The sequence below is a fragment of the Cotesia glomerata genome, linkage group LG2 (genome assembly GCF_020080835.1).
Source record: "Cotesia glomerata isolate CgM1 linkage group LG2, MPM_Cglom_v2.3, whole genome shotgun sequence".
In the NCBI taxonomy this organism is placed as follows: Eukaryota; Metazoa; Arthropoda; class Insecta; order Hymenoptera; family Braconidae; genus Cotesia; species Cotesia glomerata.
In genome coordinates this window covers 5,351,724-5,368,511 of record NC_058159.1, presented here as the reverse complement: position 1 = coordinate 5,368,511, position 16,788 = coordinate 5,351,724, and the positions used below count along the sequence as shown (strand labels likewise).

At 27.9% G+C, this 16,788-nt stretch overlaps 1 protein-coding gene across 1 annotated transcript in view; it reads left to right on the top strand.

Moving 5' to 3' along the window:
* The first annotated feature begins 529 nt into the window (after positions 1-529).
* LOC123259778 (icarapin-like) overlaps positions 530-16,788 on the top strand; it is a 42,619-nt gene continuing 26,360 nt past the window's right edge. The window contains exon 1 of the mRNA XM_044720466.1: positions 530-783. Coding sequence (XP_044576401.1) covers positions 726-783 — 58 coding nt within the window. The 5' untranslated portion in view covers positions 530-725. The remainder of the gene's footprint in view (positions 784-16,788) is intronic.

The window sequence follows — 16,788 nt, the reverse complement described above, 5'->3', positions numbered from 1 at the left end:
TGAGATTGTTCTAGAGTCGGAGAGAAAAGAGTGGAGAAGCTACTCATATTATTTTATGCTACATTACAAACACACTGTCATATAAAATACGAGCTGCAAGTATAAATACATATACACCCAAACATTGACCAATACTACTTCGACGTAATGTAAGCACACGAGGAAGCAAATGATGTAGTAGATGTGTATAAAATGTAGGGGGGAATTATTAAACGTCTGACAGGAGTTGTAAACTTAAAATACATGCTAGCAAAAGCAATAAGTATTCTATGTACGCGATAGTAGTGAAGAACAATATGAGTGTAAGTAGGAAGAGTTAGAGGCACTTTTTGAGCATTAGTGTTGGTACATTACACATGTCAGTGCCTACAGTAAGTACACACAGCATTAAAAACAAGTAAGCAAGTGTGCAATGTATGTAACTCATTATTTTTCTACCAGATCTCCGTTTGACTGTGTGAAGGTAAATACGAGTGACGTATGATGTGGCTGGCATGTGATTGGTCGTGTCTCCAGCTACATATACCGGCTCCAGTGAAATGTTGTCTACAGAACGTAACTGTGTTTCACACAAGCCTTAAGTGAGTGACCTTGATCGATAATTTTTTTTGAGTTCTCAAGAACTCTTCGCAGACGGAGTTATTGTTTTTTTTTTTATTTGCACTAAGTAACAATTGTTTAATTGAGAATAAGTTTTGGAGGTTTGTTTTGCTTTTTTTGGAAAAATGAAAAGCACCATTGTTATTTTTGGGCTTTTGCTGGCGAGTGCGCACTGTTTTCCAGGTAAGTGCTTATAGTGCTTTTTTTATTAATTAATTCATTTATTTATTTTCTTTATTGATAAAAACCTAACAGCCTTTCAGGGCCAATAATAAGGTTACAATAAGATACAATAAGTAATCCTGATTGGCACATGTAGTCTAAATACAATATAATTCTTGAGCGTTTTTAGGTAATGATTTATTTTTGGTGTATTAATTAATACACAAAAAGAAAATTTAACTAAAAAAAATTTTATCATTTTTATTCGAATATACTGACAAAAAAAGTACTACTCTTGAGAAAATTTTCTTGTCACAAGAATATATATTCTTGATAATTTTCAAGAAAATATTTTCTTGTCTCAAAAATTGATCAAATTATTTTTTGTTTAATTCAAGTGAATCTATTCGTTTGTTAATCTATCAAAATTAATGCCAATATTTTATTATCACGATAGATATTAATATTCTTTTGCCAAAAAAACAAAATTTATTTTAAACGATTTTTGAGCCAAGAAATTTTTTTCTGAACAAAAAATTTTTTTTCTGTGTAGAAAAATTCTTAAATTAAGAAATTTTTATTTCACTCAATCGTTTTTTGTTTTGATTAAAGACAATGAAATTTTTTAAAAATTTTTAATAATATTAAAGTATTTTAATTAAATTTTTTTGCAATAATTTTTATAATTTTGGTTAATTAATAATTAAAGCTGTAAAAAAGTTCACTAAAAAAACAAAATTATTTAATATAAAAATTTTTTTATAAAAAATCATTAACTGCAATAAAACTCAACATAAATTTTTCTTAACAATATCAATGATGAAACTCATTATTAAGCTGTACTTCAATAAAAATTAAAAAATGATGGGTATTCAAAATCTCACAGGGTCCCGAGTCGAAATTTAAGTCGTAGATTCAACGTTTTAACAGCCGAGACCAGTGATAGCAGTTTCTATCGGCTTAGCGAAACGAATAGAAATTTTGAAAAAACGTTTTTAGAGATAATAGATAATTTAATAAACTATTTCACCACAAAGCGTTTTTTTCAAAAATGTCATTCGTTTCGTGAAACCAATCGAAACTGCAATTGCTCTGCTGTTGGGAGTGCGACAGAGATAGTTCGGTTGAACTCCGTGAGAGCAAAGCGAGAAAAAGATGGTCTCGCCTGTTAAACGTTCAAATCGTAAATTCGACGTATTGAACGTTGAAAACGTAAGTTCAACGTATTGGACGTTGAAATCGTAATTTGAACGTATTGAACGTTGAAATCGTAATTTGAACGTATTGAACGTAAAAAATATAGATTCAACTGTTTTAAAAAAAATATATGATCCAATTATATTTTTTTTAAAACAGTTGAATCTATATTTTTTACGTTCAATACGTTCAAATTACGATTTCAACGTCCAATACGTTGAACTTACGTTTTCAACGTTCAATACGTCGAATTTACGATTTGAGCGTTTAAAACGTTGAATCTACGACTTAAATTTCGACTCGGGGTTAACATGAATATCAATACTTTCATTGTGTTCTCTTCAAATAACTTCCGAACATGAGACTTATCGGATTTCTTTAGGGTTCATAAGAAATCCGATACAATGATCGATTTTATAATTTTTTGAATTAAATATTGTACTATCATTTTTATCTGATCAATTTTTACTGCTGCATAATTTTTTTTTTTATAAAAAAAATTTTATTTAAAGTACATTTAAAATTTTATAATTAGCAATAAAACACTTCTGATAATTTTTTTTTGCTACTTAATACATATTATGTCGATCGTATTCACTTTTTAACGTATCATCTGTATAGCTTCATACAATGTATGGTCAGAAAGTGAATAAATTTTCAATTTTTTTGAAATAATATCCATCACAGACATTAACTTCTACTATAAAAGACTAATATATCATTAACTTTGTGCTTCATGAAAAAAAAAAAATTAATAAAATAATATTACAAAAAAAGCAATTAATAATATCTCAGGTCCACATTTTATACATATTAATTATCGAGATAATTAACGTCTGCGGTTGATGTAAATAACAGTGGAATGGTTTGTGATGGAAATATAAATAGCAATAGGAATTTGAATACCGGAAACAATTAAATCAGAATCCAATTGGTTCAACGTATATATATGTATATACGTCTAACAAATTCGAATTTACATGTATGTATATTGTATTGAATTGTATTGTATTGTACAGCACAGAACTGTAGATACATAACAGATGAGGATGAGGAGAGCTTTACCGGGACAATGCGGATTAGTAAACGCGTCAAAAAAAGAAGAAAAGTGTACACAGGTTGAGGAGATTCAATTATGTAACTAACGAGCTCGTGACTAATTGTTTCCGACTTTGCTTCGTTCAAATAATTGCCTAACGGGCCAATCAATAAACCTACGTCTGGTTAAATAAATTTTAGAATTATAAATAAATTTTAAGTTTTCAGTTTTGAGCATTCATGTAAAAGGACTTGAAATTTACTTGGTTAAAATATAAATTTTTTTGTTAAAAAAAATTTTTTCTTCAATATTTGTTAGTGTTATAAACTTATAAGTTTCTAAATATGTTTTGCATTTATAATTTGTAGTTTTTTTAATTTTTTTAACAAAGTTTGGTGACTTTAAATTATTATCCGTGAAAAAATTTTCAAATCTGCTGCAGATTTAATTTTTCGACCAAAAGTAGTATTGAAAATTTCCGACAGGTGTCGCATGGATGCTAAATTGTCTCATTAACAGAGAGTTCAATGTTGAGGTATTATTCTAAAATCAAAATAATTTTTTGATTCTTCTCAGGAGCTTATCTAACATTGATTTTTAGTTCAGTCAACTACTAAACCAATTGTTGTTTAATACAACATGTTAATTGACGTACACATTTATAAAAAAAATAAAAAATTATTATAAATGATTTTTTATTCTTATACATAGCCTGCGATGGCCATATATGACCAGATCAGGACATTCATAGCCATATCAGGGTATATGTGGCCATATATGAAAATATTTAACGGGAAAAGTGGTAAAAACACTAACTTGAATTAAGATAAATAATGCAGGACTCTCTTTCACGATATTTATTCGTGTTAATAGACTATTAATAATAAAAAACGAATAATGATTAAATAATAATTCAAATATCTGTATAAGTCCAAAAGTAGCTGTAGGTCGCATTTGATATTAAGGATCGACTATTATCCATTGTGGAATCTTTTATCTTCGAGACTTTAATATATTCTTTGATTTCAACATTCTGATCACATTCACAGAAATTGAGTTATTCATTACAGAAATATTCTGCTATTTATAGAGTATTGAATATAGCTCTCAGGAAAGTCCACAACTGTAAGCTTACTCATTAGCAAATTATCATCGGTCTGGGTCTATTTAATCCCTCAATCAAAGAATATCTATAAGCTCATTAGCAATTTTGAAAGCTCTTTGATAGAATATATTAATTCTAATTCATACCTATAACTTTATCAGGGTACATATTAACCCGTATGAACTCGCGCTATGAGATTTTCTCCCACGCAAAAATGTTCAACCTATAGGAAGTCGCTGCAGAAAATATGAAACTGCTGATTGATTAATTCACAGTCCAATATAGGCATATTAGATAATCTAATAAATTTTCGATACTTCCGAGTCGTATAAACTTCGAACACCTATTAACAAAATTGACTATTAAAAATCTCTTAAAGATTTTCCTCTACCCACATCGCTGAAAGTAATATGAAATTTACAACAAAGTCATTATAGTTTCGACACAAGTTCATCGAGTTTACTTAAGTTCAACATAAGCTCTTTAGGTTCTGTTCGATATAATAAGTATATTATTTTAACTTGGGTCTCCGGTCGACTTAAACTTTTCAAGACTACTCTCCGTATATACTTTCTTTAGAATTAATTGAAAAAATATGTAAGAAAAAATTGATTATAAAGAGCTTTATATAAAAATTTCTTACCGTGGGATTCGAATTTGAGGATAATGGTGAGGTGATCAATTATCAGTATATAAGGTTGCGCTAAATTCATAAAAAAATATAATTTGATTCGTATAAAAATCTGGAAAAATTGAATTCTGAGGACGTCTTAATCCTTGATAGGAGATTGACATTTTACCCCGTCAAACTGTCACTAAAACGCCTTATGCACTTATCAGACCGGTAATGTCAATAAATTCTATTTCCGGTAGTGTCTCTCATTCCCAGAATATCCATTAAAAATCGTAATTTAAAAAAAAAATATATTTCTCAATCCTTCCGGTCTCCAGAGATTTGAGGGAGTGTTGCTATTTCAATTAACTTATACTTTTTACTTCTATTTGCGTTATTCTGTCCGTACCTGTGGTCCATTTTTGTAATGCTCTATAGGATAGTGTAGTGAAGCTCTGGTACAACCATCTGAGACGATTATTGCTATAGTATAGAATAGTATAGTGTAGTGTTGTTGTATAGTATAGAATAGTAATACTAGACTGTAGAGTGTGTAAGCATGAGTGAGAGAAAGCAAGACAGCTATAATGCGATACAATAGAACCTTTTCTCGTGCGGATCGTAAAAGGCTTTGTGTGGTACAAAGCAGCTTAGATGGTAACATCCGCACGTCTTTTCTTCTCGGCTGTTCGAATGGAAAAGCTCGTGGCATCGAGGAACAAACGGGAAACGCAATTAAATATATATATATATATATATATATATATATATATATATATATATATATATATATATATATATATATATAGATATATATAGATACACATAAATCCCACGTAAACGTTAAATCTGAGTAGAGGTTAAGGCTGTTCTCAATCGCCTGGTGAATAAAACCAGTTTCACAACTACCATTTTTCCTTTCCCTTACATAATACCTCTACTAGGATTTATCGCACTATTGATTTTAGATTTTTTACAGAGGGGTTATGCTAAGTACTATTTAATTTTTAATGCCGGTCGAAGTTAATAAATTAAATTTTAAATACACCTTAAACCCGATTACAGCGGCATAAATATTAAAATGTCACCCATTTTTGTCACCAACGATTCTTATCTATTAATTATTCCTGGGCTGGACATTAAAAGGCTATAACTAATTTTTATTGCTATGTAAGTGTAAATAGAGGAAATTGTATGATGGTTTTCTGGTTAAATTATGAAAAAATCTGGACTGTGTGGAGGATTTCTTAAAAAAAAAAAAATCATTTTTTTGACTTTGATTATAAGCAAGAAAAAATATTGTTTTAGTACCTTGATAGGATTATTTATTAGGAATTTATAAATTTAATTGTTGAAATTATTATCAGTGAATTTTTTGAGGGAAAAAAGAATCTAAAAGTGAAAAAATTTTATTCCCATTTTTGGACTTGATATTTTTTTTTAATTTTCAATTTTATAACCAGATTAACATTTTTTGACACGCTCATTATTTTTCTTTATATTTGCAATAAGTTTTTATATTTCTCATAATTCTAGTGTAATTAGAACGAAAATTTTTTTATGACATTTTATTAACATTAATAACGCAATTTTAGACAAAAATTAGACCCTAATATATAAGTTACGATTCATAGCAATTACAATTGTAATTACGATAATGAATATGATTAATTGCTAACCTTTTTTATGAATAAATACAAACTTTTTCCCCATAACTCATTCAAACGCCAAAAAAGGGTGTTTAAAGCATTAAAAGTTGTCAAGTTAATTCTTAACTTTTCGCAACAGTTAAAATCGCCTCAGGGGTTGCGATTCACCCGCTTTTAAAATATTGCATATTATTACCCTGAAATTAAAAAAATAAAGTCGAATTACCATCGTAGTCTTTGGAATGAAAAAATTTCCTTGTTAGTTTTTTTGTCACTTGTTGGATGAATACAATAAAAAAAAAATAAAGATATTTTGAAATGAAAGTTATTTTTATTATTTCTAATTCAAAGTTCAGTCGCTGAGACACAATTATGCCTGGCGCGAGAGACCGAAGAATGGAACAGAAGATGGAAGCTGAGTTGAAGAGGAAAAAGCGGAAATGGAGTAGCTCTGAGGGTACAAGTGAATAGAGGAAAGGGGCGAGAGTAGATGAGTGTTGGTTAAAGAGAATGAGGAAGAATATCAGTCAGGGGAGGAAGTGAATGAGACGAGTCGAGAGGGAAAAAATAAAAATATGTATTATTAAGTACAGTGTGTGCTGCACAGTACAGTTTAGTATGGTGCAGCATGGTATGATGGTTGACTGGAAGTCGAGAAGAAATAGCGAGTGAGACAGAATAAGTATACGTATTTTAAGAATTACCGTGGAAGCTCCTTGTCGCCGTTGTGGGCTCAAGAATTATGCGGAAGCAAGTGGTCGGTTGGAAGACAATCCAATTACGGTCGCTCGAGAAGCCATAAACCAACCCTTGGTTATTTTTTTTTACCTCACTGAAACGTTCATCCCTTTCTCTTACCTTGTTACCGCAGAGTATCGGGAGCGATGAAAAAAAGACTGTTTGTCTGGCGTGTTAATTTTATACTTATTGTAATTTATATATTTTAGCTTCATGATTTATCTTTATTATTACTCATTTTTGACTCTTTGGTGTTCACAAGGTAATTGATTCATACTCTCGGTGAATTATTTAAGCTAAATTTATTGTGTCATGTAAATATTAAATCGAGCAGAGATGGTTTATATTCAATTTTATTAAAATCCTTCTGAAGTATATAAATTATAAAGCATCAACTATGACCTGGTGTATTAAAATCCGAACAAAAACAGTTTCACTGTAAAAAAATCACGCCAAGTCCACGTTCCTAAGACTATTAAGAAAAAAAATTTTTATTTCTTTACAAAAAGATATAAAATAAAAAATTAAAAAATCCAAGTAACCGATATGGTTGTATATGATTTTCGGAAATTAAAAAAAATTTTGTTGTAAATTTAAGAATTAAAAGAAACAATTTTGGAACGTATTTAGTGTGCATGGTTACGAAATATTTCACTTCTTATGAAATTCCTAAAATCTATCTACTAGGACTTTTAAAAAAAATTGAAGTACACAATGACGCACACCAAGTACGTTCCAAAATTGTTTCTTTTAATTTTTAAATTTACAACAAAATTTTTTTTAATTTCCGAAAATCATATACAACCATATCGGTTACTTGGATTTTTTAATTTTTTATTTTATATCTTTTTGTAAAGAAATAAAAATTTTTTTTCTTAATAGTCTTAGGAACGTGGACTTGGCGTGATTTTTTTACAGTGAAACTGTTTTTGTTCGGATTTCAGTATTTTTTGCAATTATAATAAAAATTGACAATTTTAATTTAATACATTTCCGGTGGCAAACTATCCTCTTCAAGCTATAGTTCATGTAAAAGTTATTCTTGCGCCGCCTGGCGTGTGTAATTGCAAGCTGTCAAATATCTTTTTTTCACTATAGTTTCCCATCTATTATAAGATTAGCATGCATCCTTATATTATTTAGTCTCTGGCCGTCCGCTTTTTACATAAGAAAAAAGTTAAAATCTAAAAATCTGGGTCGCTATAGTTTGTGCTGATTATTTTTAATAATTTTAAATAGAAATTATAAAGATAATTGATAATAATCAAGTAATACGCGTAATAAAAAGCATGAACTACTATTATAAAATATCATATAAAAAAAAAATCAAAGTAAATTTGAAAAAAATTTGTAACCTCAAAAAACCGTTCTGCTTACGGTATATACACACACGGTAGTCTGGTTTGAGAACTGTTGAGAACAGAACTTGGCGCCAGACTCTATCGAGTCTGTTGATAAATAATCTCGCCGGAAAAGAGATTTAATTTAAAATCAACCGAGATGATTTTAGTTTTCGGAGATATTTTCTTTAAGGATTCTTATCTATATTGTGTTCTAAAATTTATTGTAAACTAGAAACTTAAATTGCGCTCTAATCCTAGACAAATAAGGAATCAGGGTTCATTTTTACGATAAGTATCAATTTTTGCCCTCAGGAATTTTCGATACTGATTGCAATGTTAAATTCAATTACACGTTATTAAAAATTAAAATTAAGAATTTTTTTTTCATTCTTGTAAATTGCCGAGGGCGTTTCTTTACAAATAGATAATTAAAATAAATCACCAAAAAAATAAAAATGAAAGGAAATTAAATAAGATAAAAGTAACTTTTATTTTCAAAAATCTGTCAATAAGAGTTTTATAAATCTTAAGCGAGTAAAAACTATTTTTTTCCCCCATAAAAAAAAAAAATATATGTCGAAATATACAAAAAATATGTTTTAAATCTATAAAAATATATAAATATATAAAAAATATGCATAGTAAATATATTTTTAATAACTAACTTTTGGCCGATTTTCATATATATTTTATATATTCTAAATATATCTTAGATATATTCAAAATATATCTTAAAATACATAGCTAAAAATATATTTTGAATATATCTAAAATATATTTGATATATATAAAATATATATGAAAATCGGCCAAAAGTTAGTTATTAAAAATATATTTACTATACATAATTTGTATATTTTTTTTTCATGGGGGTTTTATTTTAATTCGATAAAAAATAATTAAAAATTCACTTAACAGTTTTTTTTTAAATTAATAATATAAATTAAATCATTAATAAAATCATGAAAATTGTCAAATTTACATTTAAAAATTATTAAAGTAAAGATATTGAAAGCCTAGTCTTGAATTACGATGTAAAAATTATTATTTTTTACACAATTTTTTTCCCGTACAGACTAACGCATAGAATTTGCGAGTAAATATGTACTATTAATTATAAAATTTTATTTATACAGCACCCACGTGATTTTTTACCGAACCGTCAATGTTCGATAAAATTAAATAAAACCTGAATAACAACCCACATTATTCAGCAATCATAACGACTGTAATTAATTCTCTCAAATTAATATACCACTTTTTTTTTAATCATTTAAAATTATTGTTTCAAGTCTATTAAAAATAAAATTCTTTTATAAAAATAACAATTCTCTACCAGCAAAACGTAATTTAGTAAACGTTGCTTAATATAATCTTTATAAAGTAATTTTTAATTTGTCCTTATTTAATTTTATGTATTGATCGACCTATAAAAGTAAATTGCACCTCATCAGTCAAACAATTATTTACTAAAATATCGCAAGTGCTAAAAATACGGTATTGTATACAAAATATTTAATAACATTGCGACATACATACACCAGCTGGTAGATCCATTAGCTGACTTAAAATAAAAAATTTGAATAATTAAAAGTTAAATTCTTATTAATGCATATATATATTTGTGTATTGTACAGGTATATCGAAATCGAAATGGAACGACATTATCGGCATACATGGTGAAATAATTTGAATTAACAACGCTGTCGACAGATTTTAAAATAGAAATTACTAATAATTAATCCGTTTCGTATGTCTGTTAACTGTATTAAATATTAATGCTGCAAATACATTTGTTTTGGCACGTAAATGTATGCACATATGTGCAGCAATTGTGACAATAGATAGCCATTTGTATTGAAATGATGCGACATTGAAAGCATCGTAATATAGGCTATTAAGTCTGTTTAAAACAATTGAATTGAATTTACGTCGTAAGCAAATGTTATTCCCTATCAAATTACTCCGATTTCTGTGCAGCGTATATGTCGCAATGCAAGGAAATTTTATTGCTACTTATAATGTATACTTAATATTCAACGAGTTACAGTCGACGCTCTCTGTATTGGACCTCTCTGTATTTGACCGCTCTCTGTATTTGACCACATTCTTCCTCTGTATTTGACGATTTTACACAGCTCTTATGGACAAGGACGAGTCAAATACAGAGAATGGTAATGTACGGGCGAGTCAAATACAAAGAGCGTTGACTGTAATACGATTGGATGTCAAGGGATAAAAAAAATATCTTGAGTTAATCCGTATTTTTTTTTATTGTTCATTATTTTTGTCAGAATATTTTAATGATTTGATATTTATGAAAAATATAATTAAAACTTTTTTAATTTATCAAACAAATTGTCACAATGAAATAACGAAAAATTCCATTTATAATTAAATTTATAGAACTGTATATCATAAAATTATAAAAAATATTCGATTTATTAATAAATTTTTTTAAAGTAATTTACATTAACAAGAAATAATTTAATTTTATTAATTTATTTATTAATTCATATTTAAAAGACAACAAAAATTTCATCATATTGAAAAAAAAAAATTTGATCCGAGATGAAATAAAAATTAAATCAAATAAAATTAATTTAAACGAAAAAAAAATTTTTGAAATTGATTTTTTAGTTCAAAATTTTTCTTTGAAATCATTTTTTTTTTTTTTTTCAGTGTACAATTAAAAAAAAAGAGAATATTATTTTGGCCCAGTCTATCATACATTAGACAAAGTAATAATTCAGTTGGGTCATTAACTCGGGTCATTAAAACTCTGATGTTGCTAGAATAAAACTAAGTTAATAAAATAAAAACAAAAAAAAACAAAACGGAAAATAGGTAAAAATAAAGAGCGACGTAAAATTGCAATTTCATGTTAATTAGAGCATAGTTCAAGTGGAAGAACAGAAATATTTAGAAACTAATTTGGCTAGTACACTTTAGTTGGATATATATCTGTATCTACGCGCCCTCATATATAACAACTTCTTTACATATATATATATATATATATATATACCGGTAGGTGCGCTTTGGTAACATATTTATGTGAATATTCACTGAAGGCCCAAGCCAAACGCAATAAGTCGTTGGTTGTGTAGTGAGAACGATATGAGTAGAGCACGAGAGAGGGTTTTCTGCCTCCTAACAGTAGAGTGCTCGGCATCAAGTACTTGCAAGTTATTACGCGTCTTTGACGTTGAATACTTACCTTGTCCATTCGCCTATATATCTATATATGTCTTTACATACAAAATGTCTATATATATTTAATATAAATAAGTTTTAGCAACTCAAATGTCAAACGTAACAGTTATAACGTTTTGACATTTTTTCACTTACAGATTTTAATAAAAAATAAAAAAAGGGATTTTTTTTTACGAATTATTGCTCGGTAGATTGCCGCTTTTTTTTATATTTTTTTCCTCATTGTGTTGTTCACCTATTTTTAGTAATATTTATTTTTCGATTGTAAAGCCAACAGTACATCCGCGAATAGTGTTGTAAAGAATCGTGCAAACGTGGCAGAAGCAATATTATGTGCATATGTGCAGCAACATATACGATCTCGTGCAAATCGTCGAGAAATTAATAATGCAAGAACATCCGGTGGAGTGCGGTATGTTGCAGACGCTGAATCGACGTTATTACTGTACAGTACCGGGAATATCGCCCAAAAATTCATAAAGCTCATTTTATCGCGTTAACAATTAAAAATAATAATAATTACATCGATATGGAATGAAAAAAGACTTGAATTTAGGGATGAAATAGGTGAGAAAAAATTTACGGAAAATAATAATAATATAGTTAGTTTATTAAACTACGGTAGTTAATTTATCAGTTTATTAAAAATTTTTTATTAATATTTTATGATTGATAGTAAAAATAGTATACCGATCGATATGCGCATCCCTTTTTTATTCATTAGTTTTCAAAGGTTCGTAATATCCAGACCGGTAATTGATGGAAATTTTTACATGCTTATAGGCTAATGGACTTGAACGTTTTTTATTAAATTTTTTAATTATTATTATTATTTATTAATACATCGCTGTGCAGCCTTCTTTAGAATATCTAGTTGCTTCTTAACGTTTAGTAGTTCGTTTGACGGCTCATTTATCGATGCTTACTTATAAATATTATTATTATTTTTTTTTTTAAAGCAAAATGTACATTGCTTATTTAATTGTGAAGTAAAAAAGTCAATTATTTTTCCGTAATTTGAAATATTAATATAAAAGTTTCAATTAATTGCTCTCTCAGTAAAGTTAAATAACTTTTAACGCAAATATTTAACTCGAACTTAATTAGTAACTATATTACATTTGAATAAACAGAAAATTGAGTAAATTGAATAACCTTAATATCAACAAGCAGTATTTTTAATTAGCAAATTACAACAGATAAAAAAACTATTAAAGTTTATGAATACTATACATAGTTAAAAAGGATTGAAGGACTTTGATCAACAATGTCTATTAAAATTACATGACGTATCTCGTAAACTTTTAGTGCCATTTACTCCTAAAACTAAATACTGCTCTCGATTGACACATTTATGAAATTATTATCTCCTACAAGTATATCAAAGGCGATTAATTTTAGACTTTGTCTTTTATAATATTCTAATGTCTTAAATTAGTTTATTTTTATATTTATTATTTACAATAAACTCTTCAAAAGTTAATCGCATTATATCACTAAAAAATTTAATATTTAATTAACAGTAATGAACATGTCTTTGTTATATATTCTTCTTTTTTTAATCCACCTAAAAAAATAGTTTTACAAGCTAGTGCTTATATTTAATAGAGGTTTAAAAGTGCATACCTCATAAAACTCATTTGATTTTTAAGAAAAAAAGTCGTATTATTGACTTTTAAAATATAACTACATATATTGAGTATTTGTATGATATACAAATTTTTTATAAAAATATTCATTTTTAATAACAAAATAATAAAATTAAATAAAAAAAATACTTGCCTAACAGCTGAGCTTGTTACTGACACAGTCTGCGCAGCTCTTGAGTGGGGAAAGTTGCGCGCGCCACTAGGTCCGTTTGAATTGCCACGGCGTATGACAAATAAAATTTTCAAGAAATTTTTTTTTTTAATCATTTATATAATCGTGTTTTTTAAAAATTATTATATAAATAATAAAAAATATAAAAGTATATTATATGAGTATTAAATTTTGTTGTTAATACTTAACTAGTCAATGGCAAAATTAGAAAATTTTTCTTAATATTTTTTTAATTATTATTACTCATCGTTTAATATAAATTATCTTAATACTTTCCTAACCAAAAATAATTATAAGTTACTCTGTAAAATTATTTTAAAATCACAGTAAGAAATATCATGCTTAGTTTAAAAAAACATTTTTTACAAAAGTAAATAATAATTTTTCATTGAAAAAAATATTTTTTTTTCATACAACTTTAAAGTTTAATATAATTCTGAGAGTAATTTTTGAAAAACACGATTATTTAAATGATAAAAAAAAAAAATTTATTGATAATAATTCAAACGGACCCAGCAGCGCGCGCAACTTTCCCCACTCAAGAGCTGCGCAGACTGTGTCAGTAACAAGCTCAGGTGTTAGGCAAGTATTTTTTTTATTTAATTTTATTATTTTGTTATTAAAAATGAATATTTTTATAAAAAATTTATAACCAATGGATTTAGAAAACATTGAACTTTTATATTTATAACGTTTAAACAACTCCACGGAAAAAGTATTTCCGTACATATTGATTATAGTCAGCTGAAACATTTTTTGCAACAGTTTTTTATAAATAAAAAAAAATCAGCAACGAAATTTTGCGTGCAAATTGCACCATTGAATTCCTTGAATTTTTTTGCATTTAAAAAAAAAATAGACTTTGGCAATTACTTCCAGAAAAGTTTCGTAGTGGGGACAGTAGACTAATACGTTTATTTAAATTATTCTATGTGTAATGTGGGTTTAATTAAGGAATTTTAAGACTACAAAATTTCTTTAAATGTTTTTTAACCAAGAAAATCATTTTTAAGAATTTTATTGTCTTGAGGCAATCAAGGCAAAAAACTATCGAATCAAATAAAATTTTCTTAAACCAAGAAAAATTTTTTAGTTTAAAAATTTGTTTACTTAAATCAAGAAGACAAACTTTTTAAAAATTATTTACTTGATTCAAATTAATGTAAGCAACGCTATTCTTATTGCCGAGGCTGACGGCTGTCGAGTATCGTGAGGCCCGAGATCTGTGACGTAAGGTCTTACCCCCAGCCCGTAACAAGACTCGCCCCCACTCAACGAGGGTTGAGAGGACTACGAGAGAGATTGTTAGGGGCATTTCGACGCCACCCTTCATGAGGACCTCACGCGATGGGTCCTAATACAACGTCACCCAGTCATTGTCATCCGTTAATTATATTGGCTTTCATTAACTGTCTCATTCCGTAGTCATTGTCGGGTTATTACTTGTAGATGTATAAATAAATATGAGTGGTATACAAAATATAAACCTCGAGTCTTACATTAATTTTTTTTTCTGTGTACAATTTCGCATTATAAAGCGTACAATTATCACAATAAAATCTATACTAATAAATGGAGAGCCGGTTTTTTTGTCTGGTTATACTGCGAAAACTACTGAACCGATCGGAAAAATACTTCTATCATAAGATGCAGCGTGTTTCGGAGAAGGTTTTAGTATATGATATGTTGGTGATTACTTATCCGGAACCTATATTTTTTTAACTTAGAAATAATGAATTTTTATTGTAACTAAATTTATTCTATTCGATTATCATTTGTTTCAAATTAATTTTTTAATTCTATTGGTTATGTTTATATACTAGGCAAATTACTTCACTTATGAGACTTGCAATTTCTTTAACTGAAACTTTCAATGCTCATTACAAATTTTTAACTTCCCGCTAAGAAAATTGAAAATTTTCAAAAATCGGGAAGTTATTGGTTTTACCCCGTTTTTCGAAAATCGAGTTTTCATCAGATCTCGACGTTTTGAGGTCCTAGGAAGCTTTCCTGACTATTCCCGCAAGGGTATCACTATGTCTGTATGTATGTATGTGTGTGTGTGTGTGTGTGTAAGTATATAAACCTCTTATAACTTTTGAACGGTTGAACCGATTTCATCGCGGTTGGTGCCATTCGAAAGGGCTTCGCCAAACTTAGATTTCCTGTTAATTTGAACCGATTCGGACCGATAGATTTTGAGAAATTTGGAGAAATCTAAAAAAAAGTAGGAAAAAATTTTTTTTCTGAAGTGGTTTTTTTGGGATAACTTTTAAACGGCTCAACCGATCGATTCCAAAACTTATCAGCTCTCAACCTTGAAAACCACATCGATCGCCGCCAATCCGGTCAAAATCGGTTGATTCGTTCAAGAGATATCGTGAACGAAAGAAAACCGAAAAAAGTGTTTTTCAGAGTCCCGTGTAATAAAAATCGTCTTAAAATTGTCGTTCGTTTAAGATCTTAAATATGACACATACTAAGACTATTTTAAGACTCTTTTAAGACGCCGAAAAAAAAAATTCCGAGAGCAGATTTTTGAAAATTTTGTTTTCGAATTTGTTGTGAAAATTAATTTTTAGACATTTTTTAGACGATTTTACGACTTTCTAACCGCAATATTTTTGAGTAAGATGTTTTTAAATTGAATTTAAAATTGTTAAAAAATTATTATCTGACAATTTTAAGACTTTTTTAAGACGTTCCGTTTTAATGTTCCGGGGCTCTGTCGCTGTTAGCCCATCTTAAAATAGTCTAAATTTTTTTTAAGATTTTTTTAAGAATAATTTAAGGTAATTTTAAGACAATTTAAAGACGCTCCATAATAATTTTCTGGAGCTGTCACGGTGATATCATCTTAAAATAGCCTAAAAATTTTTTAATAATTATTTTGATTTTTTTAAGACTATTTTAAGATTTTTTCTAGACGATTTTAAGATTTTTTTAAGACTATTTTAAGATTTAAGTCTTAAAATAATTTTTAAATAGTCTTAAAAAAATCTTAAAAAAAAAAAATATTTCTTAAAATTTTAGGCTATTTTCAGATGACATCACAGTGACAGCTCCGGAAAATTATTATGGAGTTGCCTTTAAATTGTTTTAAAATTATCTTAAATTAGTCTTAAAAAATCTTAAAAAATTTAGACTATTTTAAGATGAGCTAACAGCGACAGAACCCCGTGAACATTAAAATGGAACGTCTTAAAAGTCTTAAAATTGTCAGATAATAATTTTTAACAATTTTAAATTCAATTTAAAAACATCTTACTCAAAAATATTGCGGTTAGAAAGTCGTAAAATCGTCT